Below are 17,273 nucleotides of genomic sequence, written 5' to 3'. Positions count from 1 at the left end.
CTGCTCTTTCCACTTTCCCCAAAGACCCTGAATATCTACGTCATAACTTATCCAGGCATGGCTTAATAAAAACATACTCTGAGCTTCCCCTATTATTGGACCATCCACTTCACGACAACAATATGAAAAAAAAAAAAAAAACAGTTTCTACTTCGCCTTCAGAAGGAAATCGCTGGAGCGAGTCAGTTATGCACTAAAAGCTTTTTGGCCAAAGTTCCTTTTGAACTAATCAAGAATTGTTGACATCCAATATTCTTCCTGAGTTTGTCAAGTTGATCATTAAGCCAAAATTTATCAAGGTTGTCTTCAAAGTTCCTGAGCACTGTTTACTTGAACTCAGATAACTTCCAATCTGTTTAGCCACTACTTCAACTCAGAGAGGCAAGAAGTTCCAAAGCTCCATGAAACGCCTGCGTTTGAGCCTCTCCCCTTGCTGGCTCTGCAGGGATTGAATGCGATGCTCTGGGTCATGGAGCTATCGAGGACCCGGCCCTGCTGTGCCCTGCTGCTCAGTGCTGCACGCTACAATCACAAATGTATGCCTGCAAGAGGCATGTCTGGGCTCAGGGTCACAAAAGGAAGCAGCATGGCAACAGCAGGCTTTGGGCTTCCTTCGCTGTACGGAGCTGACCCTGTCCCGAGGTGCCAGCTGCCAGCAGCACCTCTCTGCAGCCAGCTTTTAGCAGTCAAAATTGAATTTCTGATAAATCCCGGGCTGGGCAGCTGCTTAATAAATCATGCTAGGTTGGAGAAGTGCCATCATTGTTCTCCCCATCCCTCAACAAGTTCCCTAATTCCCCCTGGGATCTGTGGAAGGCAAACACTGGTTAAATAAACATTCCTGCTTTGCTAGCTCCTACCAAAAGAAAAAAAAAAGTAAAAGAAAGGAAACTACAAGCAGTAGCACTATGATTAAACAGCCAGACAGTCAAGTAAGTGGGAGTCTTGGTCCTTTACTAAAGCCCAGGGGTCTGCTCCCATCAGCACAAGCTGGTTACAGAGCTGCGTGCCCATCTGCGTTTCCAGTACGGACCTCGTGGCACCTCCCGTACAGCCTTCCCAACAGGGCGAGGACTACTGAGTTTAAGAGTAAATAACAGGTCTGTCATTTGGGTCTGCAGCTGCAATTTCCACATTTGTTTCCCAATTCATCTTCTAAAAAAATCTGGTTGCAATTTTAAGCAGCTTTAAACTATTTGTTTAATTTGAAGAGCAAAAGCTGTCCACTAATGACGGTGTAATGTGTAATGTTTTCAGTACCACAGCACAGTTAAAGTTCAGTTAAGTGCTTTCCCTCCAGAAGTCCTCTCCTGGCTAACTGATTTCCACACGCCTGAAACCACTTCCATGCGTTCCCACAGCAGCATTACTACTGACCCAGGCAAACCAGGCACAGGAAGGTGGGACAGGGCTGGGGGCTTTCGGTCCGCCCCCACAGCATGGGACGATGCCTGCTCTCTCCCCTTTCTACACTGAGTTCTTTGTATGCTCAGAGCAGAAGTATTTTCATCTGGACCAGCTCTGGGTGACTTGGGGGGGTCATGCTGCCCACGGTGCTGCTGCCCACCAGCTTCCAGGTTGTGCACAGCAGCGGAGTGAGCCTGTTGCCACAAACGTCATTTTCCCCTCCTGTTCCTTCCGCAAGGAAGCTCCAGAAAACTCAGCCCAGGGGCTGTAGTTTCCAGCTACAAGTCCTCCAGAGCACGAGAAACCCTGCTTCCAGAAGGATCTTTAGACAAGCACCATTGCGTGCTGATGCACGCTGACAGTTCATACCAGGCTCACTTTTAGGTCCTGAATATAGTTTGGCAAACAGCACCAGGTTTGGGTCTAGCTCCAGCATTCATCCCTCGACGTGCTGGTTCAATGGGGGAGCTGCTGGTTCCCTCCCCTCTGCACCCTGCCTCGCCGGGCCGTGCCATGCTGCCTGCCCAGGCCAGCAGGCAGGAGCAGGAAGGTGCCTACACCTGCTTCCCCTTGGAGGGCGGCCATCGGCAGGGCCTGCAGCAGCGCCTGTGTGCCAGGAGGCAGCCGACGGCTTGCCTGCCCGCCCCACTGCGGACGGATTTGGGGACAGGGACAGGGATGGAGGACAGGGACCGGCTGCTGCAGCACCCACCCCCAGGGCTACTCCAGACCCATCACCCCCCCTGCCTGGCACATCTGAGCCTAAATGAAGGAAAGCAGCAATACAAAAAGTTAAGCCAGGAAGCGAATGCTGCAGCCGGTGGGCTGCTACGTCCCGGCTCCATGAAGGCGTTTCCGCGGCTGTGGGCCCAGTGCCCGAGCGGCAGCGGCGCTGTGCTTGGGGCAGGGGCCAGGCCCATCTGCTGCGTGGAGGCACAGGGAGAGCTGGCTATGCTCCTGCTTAATGAAGCGGAGGTGCCAGGCCTATCACAAGTCCAACATTACCGATAACCTCAGCATGCACTGCTATATGGAGGACAGCTATTTCTGCCTTATCATTAAAGCCCGTTTCCATAACAGAGTAATTTACAGAGCTGGACGTAGAGGGAACAGGTCTCTAGGCTTAACATGTGGCCAGCGCAGCTCCACCATCCTTGTGCGTGTCCCACAGCTTTCACAGCTGTCTCCCTCTTTGGCAGCCTCCTTGGGGCATGTTTAGGGACGATCAAACCCCAGCCCAGACTTGGCTGTGCAGGGCTCACAACACCCCAAAAGGGCCTGCAGGACTTGCTTCCACACCCCTCTGGGCTCTCTGAGCCTGGCAATGCCTCTGTGGGCTGCACGCAGGACGGCCCAGATGGGATCTCTCCCCAGCAGTGTTTCATTGGACATGAATGTTACCAAAGGAGCGAGCCTTCTTGTTGTAAAACATGCACTGACTTCTACTAGAAATGTAAGCAAGCCTACACAAACCCAAAGGCAACCCATTCCTCTCTTCTACCTGCTTTGGATATTTACCTAGCTTTCCAAAATACTAAATATTACATTCAGTTTTGCTCCATGAGGCAAACCACCTGCTTTGCTATTTTTCATGGCACCTTTATTCCAAAGCTGAGCTGTATTCCCTTACCAGCTTCTGGGTGAGCCCCGGCGGAGCCCACTCATACGTGATGGTGTCAAAGGTGGGGTCTTTCCGCGACACGATGGGGTTGGTGATGATCATGCGGTTCCTTTTGTAAATGCGAACGCCGTCCCCTCCTTTCACCCGGGCAGTGAGCGTGGCGTACTTTGAATCCGTCAGCAGGCGGCCAATTTTCCGGTCATCCTCCACGTCGGAGCTCAGGCTGTGATCCTCCTGGCTGCATTTGCATGACTTGCATATTTTCCTGCGAGCGACAAGCGAGATCGTCCTTTTGATACACCGTGGTGGCAGGAGGCATGCGCTTTTTCAAAGGCTCTGCCACCGAGATCCAGCCACGCTAAAAGGGTAAATGCAAACTGGGCTGGTGACATAGGCCGAAAGGCTTCCCTGGCGCGAGCTGTGGGGCTGGAGCAGAGAGCTGCCAGCCTTGGCGCTGTCCCGCAAAGGCACCACCAGACCTCCCAGCCTCCCACTGCAGAGCACAAGCCTCGCCTGCTACGAGGCTTTACATGCCTTTAAAAAGGTGACCACTGGAAGGGGAACTGATAGCCACGCGTCCACCATTTTAAGGAGATGGACTTGATGACCTTTGGGGATCTCCCTCCCAGCTCAGGGTATTCTACAGTCCTAATTGCAATGGCTATAAAACAGAGATGGGTCTGTATGGGTCTGTAAGACCATTCTCTGCTGGACAACTTTTCCATCAAGTTTTAAAAGGACAGACTAACTCTGATGCAACCTGAAGTATTTCAGCAGGGTCTTAGAACAAGTATGATTCAAACCATCCTCTAATTGCATCAATTAAAGATGTATTCACGAACCAAATTAAAATAAAAGAGCAGTTTCAGTGAAGGAAGGGGGACAGAGAACAGGGAGCACAAGCGTGGTTTCCACCCAGCGCTTGTCCAAGCAAGACAGCGTGTCCTCCCTGCACCATCCCAGCAGTGCCCAAGGACTTTGCAGCTTTTCTTTGCCCTCAGAGCCACTGATACAACAACAGGACCCGAAAGGACAGCCTCAGAGGTAGGGCCCATCCCAGCACAGACATTACCTCCAAGAATGTGGCTCGAAGCCCGTGCACATCCCTCTGCAGCGTAAGCATGGCACACCTCTTCCCGACTGCTGCTGGCTCACGGACATCTGGAAAAGAGCAGAACACCAGTTGGAAAGGTTTGCTTCTAAAAGACCATCCAAGGCTTGAGCGCTAGCCCTGCACTCGGTCCTTCAGATGCTGAATTCTTTGGCCATGCCTTACACGCTGTGATGCCCCAAAGCTCCCAGATGCTGTCTGATCCCTGTCCATGCAGGCTGGCTATGGGATTCCACAGGGATGGTTGGGTTGAAGTTTTTTACCACAGATTGAGAGAAGGCCACATGCCAGAGCCATAACTGGCCTGGGACATTGTGAGGAAGGTGGGTTTGAGCTGGCACATCTAGCATGCACAAGGTGCTGGGCAGCCACCCTTGTGGTCTTACTAAAATATTATTTGCAGTCAACTCATATACAGCACATATGCATTTGTGCAAGCCAGAGAGATTTCGTGGCACGCCATTAAAGCCAGAAGCAGGTAGCCTGGTGCAAGCTACCAGAGGACATGACACCTCAGAACGCCCACGCCAGTGCCACAGCAGCAGAGCCCCGGCCGAGGAGCGCCGCTGTGCAGCGAGGTTGCAGCGAGGCGCGGAGGCACGCTGCCGTGACCGGAGGCTGCCAGCTGCAGCGCAGCCTGCACCTCCTCGGTCTGTCCCACAGGCACTCAGATATATCTGGGGAGTGTCACATTCCCTCATCTCGGGTGCTGGGCTTTATGGGTGCTTTCCATGGTGAAGAGGAAATGCAGCAGGGAAGGGCTCCGGGAGGAAAGGCAGCGGGAGGGGAAGACGCGCTGCGGTTGTGCTGCGCTCGCAGCAGTTACGTACATGGGTGCTCACTGCCGCACAGACAGCCCTGACAGCCTCCCAGCAGCAGGCAGGCAAGTGCAAGGAGTCACAGCAGGAGCCAATAACGCTGAGAATAAACTTGTTTGAGTGTCTGTGCCGCAGACTTATTGAACACGGCTTTGTGAATGTGAGGAATGCAGGAGGGTACGGCGGGAGCCAAGAAGCGAGGGCTGCAGGAAGCATCGGGGAGGAGGGACACGGCGGGCGCTGGGCTTGTCAGCCTGGCTGTTTTTACAGGAACTCGTAGACTCCTGTGTGAAAGACACCTTTGTTCCCTGTAAAAATGGGCTTAAGGAAAACAACTCCAGTAGTGGTGGCAGCTCCATGGGGTTACCGTCTGCAAGCAAAGCTGCAGCCAGTTCTCTGCTCTGCCACCCACGCCAGCACACCCAGTACTCCCAGTCCTCGGGAGGCATTGTAAAATGCCAGCCTCCTGCAATTTTCTGACCACTTTGAAGCTCATTTTCCTTTAAGGCCTAACGCATACAAATCTTGCACTACCATGTCCTTTTTGTTTGCTCCCATTCACGCAGTCTGCGTACACTTATTCTTCTAGAGGTAGCAGCTTGTTCCAGGCATCGACCAGGCATTGGTGTGCGCCCAGGCGGAGTCCTTCCCAACACAGCTAAGGCTGCAGAGGCTCCCAGTGCTCGAGCAGGGTGGTGCTGCCTGCGCAATCTTAATTCAGCCCACGTGTGTTTCCGAGCCGCGCTTGTGCCGCCACACGACCATGCGCTACTTAAAGCAGTGCTTGCTTTGCTCCTCCTGCCCCAGCTCCCATTTTTTTTTATCTTCCCACTAGACCGCTCATCCTTGAGAAACCCATCCCCATCGGTACAAAATGGTCCGTTCCTGCTCCCTTTGTCCAAGGGCCTGCTATTTCAGTTGTGCCTCTGACTTCACCTTTAGTTTTCACTTCAGATTTCACCTTCAGTTTTTCCAGACATTTGGAAGACCACTGAAAGGACAGACCTCTCATCCTGGGAATTCATAAAAATACATTTCTAAATGGTCTTAACATGCACTTGAGTGCATGCACACGCATTCCCCCTGCCTCTAGCATGCAGAAAATAGGATGCTTTTGATTCTTCAGCTCTGACCCAGCTCTCCAGAACAGACACACATTTACATTTCTGACACACAGACCACTTTAAATCTTGTCAGTTCTGGAACTATGTGCTACATATCTACCTTTTTTTTTTTTTTTTAAACCGACTCTAATCTTAATGGACCAGAAGCTGAGTACAGACAAGGGACTATGATACAGACAAGGGACTATGAATGTTTGTTTATTCAAAAAGCAAACATCTGGATTAAATAAACTAATTTGGAAAAGCGTCATTACACAGCCCATGCAGAGTGGAAGCAAAGCGAAAAGCACCGTCAGCAGCAAGAGCACATGGAGCCACCCAGGTACCAGGGTGGGAGCTCGGCCATCCAGGGGGTGGCCACCCGCCTGCAGCCTTCATGCCGGGATGCAAGCCCGGTATTTCTTTACTGCCTGAGGGTTCATGGGCCCCTGCCCTGGTAATTTATTCTACTTGTCCAGATAAGACCTCTGCTTCACGTGCCAGCTCCACATGTAGCTGGGGCTAACTAAGTGCCCCATGCAGTCCCTGGGGAACCTGAGACCTGTGCCCCAGCCCTGCTGCCCAGCTTGTGGATGGCCTCTGCAGCAGGCTGCTGGGTTTCGTGTTCGGACACCTGCCCCTGCTACAAAAGCTTCCAGCTCCAAATGCTGCCCGTGCATCCTGAAGCCTCGTGAACAGCCCAGCCGGGAAGTAAGGTGCCCCACGCTGCTGTGTATGGACCACCTCCAGCTCGGCCATGGAAGGACAAGTCCGGAGGACCTCATACAAAAAGGGGCTAAAAACTTCTGTTCAGCTAACGGCTTCTTCTGCCGACATGAACGCCTGTGAGGCCCTTTGGGCACATGGCAGTGTGGGTGTGCAAACACGGCCACCAGCCCAGTGACACTGGGCAGCAGCAGGCAGTCGGTGTCGCAGCAGCCAGCACCACCCCACGCCATCCGGCCAGCAGTCCCGGGGCTCTTCCCACTGGGAGCCTGTGATTTTCTGAGTTTTCACATCAGAACACTTCTGATGCCACCCTGTAGCAGATGCTGCCTTGGTGAAGCTTATCAGACGGGCTGAAATGCAGGTTTCACCTCCCCACCTGCCACCTTGGCACAGTTCCTCTGCAAACACCATCCTGGGGAAGTGCTTTTGAACTTTCACTACGGTCTCACCAGTTACACATTTACTCAGCTGAAACGCATACAGCAAAATGGATCAGATTTGATACACTGAAGTCTCAGCTCTCATCTGAAACTGCCACTGTTTCACCTGCAGAACAAACCTGCGGGCATTAATGGGCAATCCCCACCTCTGAGCTACGTACTGAAGGTTGGGGATATGTTTCCTTAAGATGGAGCTGAAGTCCCAGCCATTATTTTCCACCACATACAAATTCAGACCCGCAGAGAAGACCCAGCCACCATCCCTCCCATTTGTGCAATTGCTCTTGCCAAGCCCCGATGCCTTCACCATCAGGAGCTCCAGATCTCTTTGGAAACTTCTGTTTGCAGGTGTCCATAGCACGACCCACTGCTCCTCACCACGCATGGCAGTCACAAGTCTAGAGCTATAGAAAATGTATGAAGAAAATATATATGAAAATCCAGAAGCTTTTCAAGGCAACGTGCAGCTCCTGGGGTGGCTCGGGTTCCTCTGCCCTTGGAGGTGCAGGTCTGCAGCAGTAGGGGAAGGGGCTGGGACAGCAGCTCATGCCCACCACTGCCTGCAGGGCAGCGTGGGTGGCCCTGTGAATTCAGGGGACATCCCCATGGCAGGGACAGATCCTGTCAAATGCACCTGAGCCCCCTCCACACGGGTCAGGGCACTCAGCCACCACCTCTCGCATTTCCTCCTGCGAGCTCTGACCCCTCCAGGCAGCATCTGCCCTCGCGAGGACGTGGAGCACGGCAATGTCACTGTACTTGGGGGACAGCACGCTTCTCTCTCCCTCAGCAGCGCAGGGAGCTCTGAGCTCCTTATTCCCATCGCAGTGCAGGGGCCAACCACAACAGGAGCCATGCCGGCTGCTCGGGCTGCCTGGTCAGCAGGGCTCCCTGCCCAGATATGGAGCTTCTCCTCGCAGCTCAGCTCTAGCTCCTCAAATACGCATAAAAGGAGATTTCTTGTTAAAAAAAAAGGAAAAAAGAGACATATAACATGGCAAAGCCCACCAAACCCAGTAAGAATGTGAAACAGACTGTCCTGGACTCCGCCTATGCCCAAGCCCATCTGGATACAACAATGTTAAAAGAGATGCGAGAGTTTAAGACGTGAGGAGTGAAGACATTTGTAACGCCTTTAACAAAAATGCCTGTGTCAACAAACTGCTTGGAAGAAAAGCAAATTCTGCTCACCATGACTAGATATACAATGCACTTTAAGATTTCTATTTTGGCTTTTAGTCTGATAGCATTCTTGCTACTAAGAGAGAGAAAGCAAGTCAGGGCAGAGGAAATTCTTAGGCAGTGAAATGATAGGAAACTGAGGCCATTCTACCCACAAAAACATCTCTGAACAATCTCAGGAATATGCCAGCTTCTTGGTCAGTGTAATGCTGTGGTTCACTACACTGGCCAAAGGCAGGGCCATCCTAGACACTGGCAAGTTTGCTCAGTTTTTGGAAAAGAGAGAACCTATAATGCCAAGTGCCACGGGAAAAACAAAATAAAACAAAACGTCATTCCTGCTTGGTTTAGACTTGAGGACAAAGGAGCACTGAGCTTCCAGGGCAGGTCCACCTGGCAGGATGGACCCCTGGTTAGAAGTTATGAGCCGATCAAGGTCCAGCCCCACCAGCTTGCTCTGCTCACAGCTCAGCTGCGATTCCAGAAGTTTTGGGTGTATCATTGCCCTCTGACCGGTCCAGCACACCTTGGCCATCGGCCCTTTGGTCTGCTGAAGTTGGCTTGACAACTGAGCTTGCTGCAAGGGGACCATCCTCAATGACACGTGGAGAAAACACTGTTTTCACATCCCCTTGACTTGAAAACCCCTTTAAATAAGTTTCTTTCCACTCTCCTCACAACAGTGGCTTTAAGTGCCACAGATTTAGTATGGCCAAGAACAGGAGACTTCAGACTAAGCTCGGCTAAGTGTTTTCCAGCGAATGGTCCTTGAGTAAAAACCCTGCCATGCCCGGGCTATCGCCACAGGGGAGCCAGCCAAGCTTCGAGACCACAAAGGGGCCGGGCTCGGACCGCCCGGTGCCGAACGGACACAGCAGCTACGGCGAGCATGGGCCCTCAGGAATGAGCCCTCCCTGCTACAGCGGCATCTCCGGGAACACGAGTACTTTCCACCCTTATGTGTAATTGGCTCAATACGGACACAAAGCCCCGTTAGCTGTCATGGTTTTGTGGTCTGCACACGTCCAGTCTGACGCTGTAGCGATAAACAGCTCAGCACCAAAAACATCAGCAGTCAGGGTGGCTCCCGAGGTCCTCCTGCAGACAGTGATGAACAGGCTGATACAATCTGCAGGGCGGAAAAAATGCCTCGGGATGTACTTAACACCTCCGCTTTGTTTAGCCTCAGAAGCACAGGGCAGCTCTAGCACACTGCTCCCAGGAAACTCATTCCTTGAGAGCCAACTGCTTTATGGAGTAATGGGTGGAAGAAATTTAATATTAATACAAACTTTAAACAGAGCTTACAAGAAGGGCAGTACGGGAAAGCTAACACCCTGACATCCTCAGCTAATAGCTGCTTTTGCAGAGGTTGATTTATCTCATGTCACCGCAGGATCAGGAAGCTCCACTTAACGTCTGTAATACACAGATTAACCAAGCGCCAGGAGGAGCCCACAGCAATATTTTGCTTTCCTTTAAGGACTGTGAGATTGAGCCACGAAGGAACTGAGCACAGTAAGAGCAGACCGACCTCTAACCCAGCTGAGCAGGTGCAGATCCGGCTGAACTGCCTGCAGCCCACTCCCCTCCCCGGCCAGGGGCATCCATCCACCCTTGCTGAAGAATTTGCTACCAACACCACGTAAGAGAAACGCAGTCATGAGTCTGGTGTCGGCTTTTCAGTGACACTTAGCTTTCTTCCTCTTCTTTGGCTATTAGATTGCCCAGACTAGGCTGCTCCTTACACAATCTCTCTTTGGCCATGCACAAGCACAGGGTCAAGACAGCCTTGACAAATTCATTTTTCCTCTAGCAGAAGCATGCTACCGCACGAGACTGCAGCAGACGGGGTCTTGGTTAAGTGACTCAACAAGCAAGGCGGAAACAGGAGAGCAGAGCCAGCTCCAGCTGCAAAGTCAGTCACTGCAACAAAAGGACAATTGCTGAAGTGAGGAGATCCTTATTTGCTCAGGGATGCTTAGACCATGCTCCCTTGGAAGACCTTTAATCCTCTTTCCTCCTGCGTATCCACGGGGGCCTTGGTCTAACCACAAAGCCGGACTGCAGCAGTTCTGCAGGTGGGAAACGCCCTGGAAGGAGAAGGCTCCCCCGGGCAGCAGGGTCTCGCTGTGAGTGCCGGCCCCATGCCCCAGACACTCAGGGCAGCTCCAGCCAAATGGCAAATTTGGCTAATATGGTTATTAATCAAAGGCCCTGAAAGCTTTCAAGAACATACGCCTTCCTGAGTGGGTGTTGCATGCAGCAGTCGGACAGGAGGCAGCTCGCTGCGCTCCATGCCAGCGGAGGACATGAGGACAGGCTGATGGGTGACATCCATGGCACCGTTACTGCTCCCTGGCACCGTGACTGCTCCCTGGCACTGCTGCACGAGCCACCCCACGCCCTCCAGCCTCTGGCAGGGCTTCTGGGACCGGCTGCTGCAGCTCCAGAAGGGCCTGGCTGAGAGGGGCCCTCCTGCGTCTGCAGCGAGCCTTCTGGATCCCGCAAGTACTCGTTACACAACACCTTATTTGGAGGCTAAAAACGGCAATGGAGACACGTAACTACCTCAAGTATGCTTCCTCCTCCTTTTTAGGGAGAGAGGAGGAAAAGCTGGCTTCCAAAAAGTTACTACACGTTGACAACAGCACTGAGAGCCGAGGTCCTGGTTTCACCTCTCCTCGTGGCAGAGCCAAGGACACAAGGCAAGCTTCTGGTGCAGCCCCTGAAGACCCTCGCGCAGCCTTGGCATTTGACACCTTGCCCCGAAAGTCCCAGTCCAGGCACCGCATGAACCCTCCGGGCGGGGTTCCTCCAGCTGCAACAAATTTCGGAGATTAACAATTGTAGCTTTGAGAAAGCCCCAAACAAAGAAAAAAGGAAAAGGCAGATCGTATTCACATGGGTGGGACTGGTTTGCTCAGTGCAATTGTTGAGTCTCAAGGATATGGATGGACAGCAATTAATTTGGTGTCATTATTTGACTATAATAGAGCTAAGCTCACATAACAGGGAGCTAAGTCAAACTTCCTTAAAGGAAGTCCAGTAACTGGAGGGTGTAAACATTTACACACAGCAGAAGAGGTATCTGTACGGCGATGAGGGGAACGCTGCAAGTTCTGCAAAAGTACAACACCCCAAATCAGAGCTACGAGGTACTGCATGGGCCGGGGGAGGAAAATCAGCTGAGCCTAAGAGCAAAATATTACTGCATCCAAGGGACTGTGTTTTAGTTACAGGCAGGAACTAAGACAGGCTCAGTACATAGAGAAAGCCTTCTTGTTTGCATTTTCCTTCCATGTGCAGGTCCAGCACGGCAGATTTGCAGCGATTGTTCTATTATATCCAGGTGTAAGAGGCACCTCGCTGTCCCCTCTCCAGCCGCAGCCCCCAGCACACACGTAACTGCCTCTCTCTAAAAGGGTGAGCTCCACATCCTCCTGCTGGGCTGGAGCTGGAGACTCCCACCTCCCTCGGCTCTGCTGAAGCAGCAGCACCAGCTGTGGGTTAGGAAAAGCTTCTTGGCACACCCAGGGACACAGAGCGAGCTGCCCACAGCAGCCCCCAGAGACCCCGGGCTCCCTGCGAGCACATCCGCGCCGCAGCCAGGCCAAGGGCTGCGGTCAGGGACTGCTGAAAACCCCCAGCACATTGGCAGCAGGGATGGAGCCAACAGAGGCCAAGCCCGGGGTGTGCACAGGGGCAGACTGCCCTAACTTTGAGGCAAAGCAGGACACTGCTGCACTAGCGCTGAAGCAGATCCTCTGCTGCTCCCTGCAATTGGTACGGCAACTAGCACTGCTCCACTGCTGAGCACAGACTGCTGCATGCTACTGGGAGGCCTCAAGGTACCCGTGCTTCAAACAGCTGTACAGAGTAAAGGTAGCCTGGGTAATAGGCACTCAGAGCATGCAAGAAACCCACATCAATTCTCACTTCTATTCTCATTTCTTAATTCAAGCCAAAAAGCAGAAGCACTCAGATAAATGGGACTGTCAGTAACCTGGTCCAATTACCAGGAGAGGTTTTTCCCTTCAGTGGTTCCTACTGCTGGCAAAAGGATCACATTAATCTAACAAATCTGAACTTATGTGTGCTTGTTTAAATAAGGGCCTTTGATTTGCATCACTTGATTAGCTTCTGTATACAGATATTTAAGTGCAAGGCCAGTTATCACTGCTTAGGGTACCGAGCAGTTTGCCTTTCAACAAGGCAGTACAGCAGGGCAATCCCAAAGGCTGAGCTATCTGCTAAACAGCATTCACAAGGTGGAATTCAAATCAATGTCAGAAAAACACTTTTTGGTGTTACCTAAATGATGACCCTGAATTTCAGGTAACCACAGAGGCATTGAAAACTTGGCCTAAAGGCCCCAATAGGGAAGGCTGGATACCTCCGGAAGGGGAAAAACCAACCACAAAACCACAGATATTTTGGAAGTATTTAATTTGCCTCCTAAAATAGTGAGTTAAGGTCCTTTTATCATTGTAGGTGAATCCCAATCAGCCCTCCCTTGGGTAGCAGAAGCCTCCTTTCAAAAGCTTGACCTCAAGCATCTTAATTCATAATTTGGATGGGCAATCCATCTCACTCAGCATTTTCCTAGATAGTTTTCCAGTCTAAAACTTATTAATAAATTCCTTGAGGAAGGGGATCACCTGTTTCTCACTAAGCCTGACTCTCAAACTGGGGGGAAAAACGCCCCAAAAAGATTGCAAGTGGAAAAGTTCCAAGCAGCTCTCGTGGAGTTGTTCTTCAGGAGCCAGCATCGAGCAGGACCTGCAGGCCACCCAACTGCTCCCTGGTGAGCACAGGCAGAGCCCAGGGAAGCAGAGCAGTGCCCCTCGGCACTGAGGGCACGAGCATCAGAGCCGAGCAGAAAACCACCCAAAGCAGACCTCTGAGCAGCCGGAGCCAGGTAGCGGGGACAGCCTCTGGAATGGGCAGCCCAGGACAAGATTTATTTTTTGAAGGGGCTGCTTGACATCGGCTGCAAATGGAATAAACTTGTGCGAGTGTGAGCGACTGCTCTTCAAAGTGCACTAATCAGTTCTGCACATGCTGCTATCTATAATAATTTTGACTTGGAACAGCAAAGGATAGCTTTGATTTGTTTTCTTTTCATAGATGAAAAACATCTATTGTAGCCTTAACTTAGAATCTGGTAGGGAAACAAACAGCTTTTGAGCAGTTATCCAAATTACCAGGCTCACAGAAAGAAAGTGACATTCACAAAGATTGTCTTACCTCATTCTCATTAGGATTTAAGTTAGTGAATGAGTTAGTACCATCTAGAATATTGGAGGCTCTAATTGATACTACACTTTGCAAAGTAAGAAGTTTATTGCCTTTTATTTTAGCAGCATAAAGACCTGGGAAAGGCACTGATATCTGAGGAAACTATTTCAATAGAGCTGCCAGATCTCAACCTACAGGATGACAGAGATAACAGAACCAGAGCCTCTGCAAATATCTTGCTCTTCCAAGAGCACATAGTTGGCAGGATTCCTTTCTCCACTAAGGATGTGTGAATTAATGATAAGAGAAGGGCAAATTAAAAAAAATACAATGAATAGATTTTTCCACAAACAAGACAGTGCTTCAGACACTTGGTCTCAATTATAAGAACAAAACAAGCTGCACGTAGGTGTATGGAATGGGAAGAACCCACCCAAATTTAAACAGCAGCTGTGATAAGTTCCAAAGTACTCAGGTAAGTGTCTCATTTTAGTCATCAGTTCCCTTCCCATAAGCCAGCTTTGTCCTTCCCACTTCCAGCAGTGGAAATGGTGCAGAGCCATCATCAGAAGCTGGGGTTTCCATCACTGCGTTGACATTTTGCACTTCAGGAGCTACTCCCATGAGGTTTTTATGCAACATCATTGATTTAGTCCTCCTAAATCCCTCCTCAGCTTGACCATTCACATTTTACAGCTGCAGAGATCGAGACATGAGAAAGCCAAAGGTGTGCCCAAAGGAACTGTGGCAGAGCACATGAAGTACAGCAGAACTTCTCCAGGCGTCCAGAGGCAGCAAGGGAAGTCAGAGCTCATTCTGGGGCTGCCCAGAGCCCTGTTGCAGAAGCTGAGGAGCTGTGCCACCTCCCACACTGCAGAGCCTGAGCACCTGGCCACCGTGCTTTTGGGTAGGTTTGCAGTCACACGCTCCTGCTAAGACAACAGTAGATTTTTTTTTTCCTTTCCAGGTCCTCTTCCAAAAAGAAGAAATAGCTTCCCCTAAACCTTTCCCTTTCTTTCAGCCTCATCCTTAAATAAAGCAATAGCTTCAAGCTAGGACAGCTAAATACTGCTTTTCCTGAATGGCTGAAATACAAATTTTTTTATATATTTAAAAAAAAGAAAAGTCTCAGCCTAAACAAATACTCCAGACACTCCCTCCCTGCAGGATGAGAAGGATTTTGTAACTTGTAAATTGTGTTTTATGGGGCTAGGTTTAGTCCTGAGTCCAAGTCCCAAAATAAGCTCTTTAACCCATGTGTGCTTTATGATTTCATATCTATAAATACTTGTCCACAGAACTAAGCAGGTTTCTGCATTAAGATCAACATCTGTTTCTCCATGACAGCTGCAGCAGCATTTCCTCCTTTTGGCTCCAACACAATGATGCTGGCAGCTCTGAGTGGGGATTTAGTCACAGCAGCACACCACCTTTCACAGAGGGTACGCAGGGCGACGGTTGTCTGCCCTGGGCCACGTGTAACCTCTTGTACCTACACTGGGGCAAAACACCTCGCCAGCCACGAGGCAGCTTTGTGGAGGAGGAACCAGTGCTTCTCAGTGATCCACTGAATTTCTATTAACGGAGAGCAGAACCGGGAACTATCGACACAAGAAGTCTCCAACAGATAAACGACTTTCTATGGCCTAATTGTTAAAAATTATGAGGTCCAACTTCCAACAGCAGGGATGAAGTTGCTTGTACAGTCACTGACAGTGTTTACACAAGAGAGCACTCGCGCATTTAAGTGACTGATGTGATTGCCTCGCATGCACGATCCAGGCAGTTAGTGTTTACTATCTTTATTGCTGCACACTCAAATTGCTTCGGAGTGGCTTTGGACAGACTATAGATTTCACAGATGTGTTCTGTGGAAGACTACTTTTAGGCGTAACCTTCACTGTTTGAGAGCTCAGTGTCTAACCACAAAGGCAGCCATCTGTCCAAGCTCTGCGGAGAGCTGCAGAGCAGGCGTCATTCTGAAGGGAAAGCACAGTTGTGGACTTAGCCCAAAAATCCTGTGCGTCTTCATCCAGGGACACAGTTTATGAAGAAATGAATGAAAAAGCCGAGGCTCCAATACACTCTAGCTTTTAAATGCCCTACATTTTAGACTTAAGGGGCAAGTTCCCAAGCCTTAATAGCATTCCCACGCACATCTGCGGATACGTGATCAGAGTATTCAGGTGTCCAGCCACGGTGCTGATGGCAAACAGAGGCTGGCTTCTGCCTCTCCCCAAGGTCAGCGACATCCAGACCTCTGTACCTTGCAGGTCTCGCCACAGCAACAGCACTTTCTTCCTGTCCTACCATTTGTCTGCTTTGGATGCTTGCAAAAAATCCACGCTGGAGAACTGAAGAAATAAAAAGTTAAAGAACCAAAAGTTGTATTAACTGAGTAAACTTTACCTTGGCTTTGAATAGCACTTTTAGCTTAGAGGGTTATTTTCTTCTCCTGAAAAAAATTGACTGAATTTAGTGAGAACAGTACACAAATCCTGATGCCTTCTGCCTCCACAGTCCAGTTGAAATAGCTCCAGGAAAGCACAAAATGCCAGCCATCATGCTTTATCTTGGTTTTGAGTTTTAACTCTCCATTTAGAATTTAATCTAAACAACCCATTTGCCAAACAGAATGCCGTCCTGCTCATGCTGTTTTAATTTCCTCAGAAAGAATCCCATAATACGCTAGGCAAGACATCAACAACAATTAAATCCAACAGTGATTGAAAATCAAATTTTCAGGGCCTTGCAGCAAGCCTTAATGAGTTCCAGACTTGCCTTCCCCAACTTGCTCAAACTGGTTGCGCGACACTGCCAAACCAAATTAAAATTTGACAGTATTTCACCCTGTGCCCAGAAAAAGTGCCCTTCTCATGATTCAGGAAATTAAACAGCCGTCTACTGCAAAGACGCCCATTTGTCTTTGGACATGTATTATCCAGACTGATCCAGGTTCAGTATTTTTCTTGTTATGCCATTTTGTTTCCCTTTCAAAGTGCAGAATAGCTGAGACTTTTCTTTGTATGCTGTTGTGCCCGGTGCCAGTTGAGGTGAACCGGGACAGACAGCCTGTCAGAAGAGGTACACAGATGGGGTATTCACCTCCCTCACTCCACGCAGGAGATATTAAGCTCCACATTGCCTGGTCACAAGTGACCACAAGAAGACGTGTCCCACAGGAGCGCACCCTTCCACTGCAGGCACTTTCTGCTGTTCCTTTCACAGATCTAAGGGAAATTACAGTTAAAGATGGCATCTCTATGGATGGTGGATCTTTATGATCCATCATCCTTCCAACAAAGGGAGCTAAACATCAGGCCGCATGTTTTGGAAGGGCTGGTGGGTTTCTGCACAGAGAAACCTTTCAAAGGCTTTTAAACCCTGTGACCCACAACTGCACAGCCTCAGGCTCCAGCCCCTTTGAGGATGATAACTGAGAAGCTCCTGGGTGATGGTCCTGGGTGGTGGGTCTAGTGCAGAAGCAGCTTTGCCACGGTGCTGACTGCCCAGCCCTCCTCGCTGCCCACATCTCACCCTGCTGCTCCGGGGGCATCCCCAGCCCTGCGAGCAAAGCCCTGGCCAAGGCAGGAACCACACTGGTGCCTGATGAAAACCAAC

The 17,273-nt window shown here is 50.4% G+C and overlaps 1 protein-coding gene across 5 annotated transcripts in view; it reads right to left on the bottom strand.

Moving 5' to 3' along the window:
- Window positions 1-17,273, bottom strand: part of LMCD1 (LIM and cysteine rich domains 1) — a 28,289-nt gene that overhangs the window by 9,724 nt on the left and 1,292 nt on the right. The window contains exons 1-3 of one of the 5 annotated variants that reach the window (XM_040568334.1): window positions 10,983-11,227; window positions 4,101-4,189; window positions 3,038-3,293 (exon numbers count right to left, since the gene is read on the bottom strand). In XM_040568334.1, the coding sequence (XP_040424268.1) occupies window positions 3,038-3,293; window positions 4,101-4,189 (345 nt within the window). In that variant the 5' untranslated portion in view covers window positions 10,983-11,227. Of the gene's footprint in view, window positions 1-3,037; window positions 3,294-4,100; window positions 4,190-4,304; window positions 4,368-7,536; window positions 7,630-10,982; window positions 11,228-17,273 lie in introns of those variants that run through there. The other 4 variants (XM_040568332.1, XM_040568333.1, XM_040568335.1 and 1 more) reach the window with 4 other exon arrangements.

This window comes from Cygnus olor, chromosome 10, assembly GCF_009769625.2.
Source record: "Cygnus olor isolate bCygOlo1 chromosome 10, bCygOlo1.pri.v2, whole genome shotgun sequence".
Taxonomy (NCBI): domain Eukaryota; kingdom Metazoa; phylum Chordata; class Aves; order Anseriformes; family Anatidae; genus Cygnus; species Cygnus olor.
The sequence above is the reverse complement of the archived record's forward strand: the minus strand, read 5'-3'. Positions and strand labels throughout refer to the sequence as shown.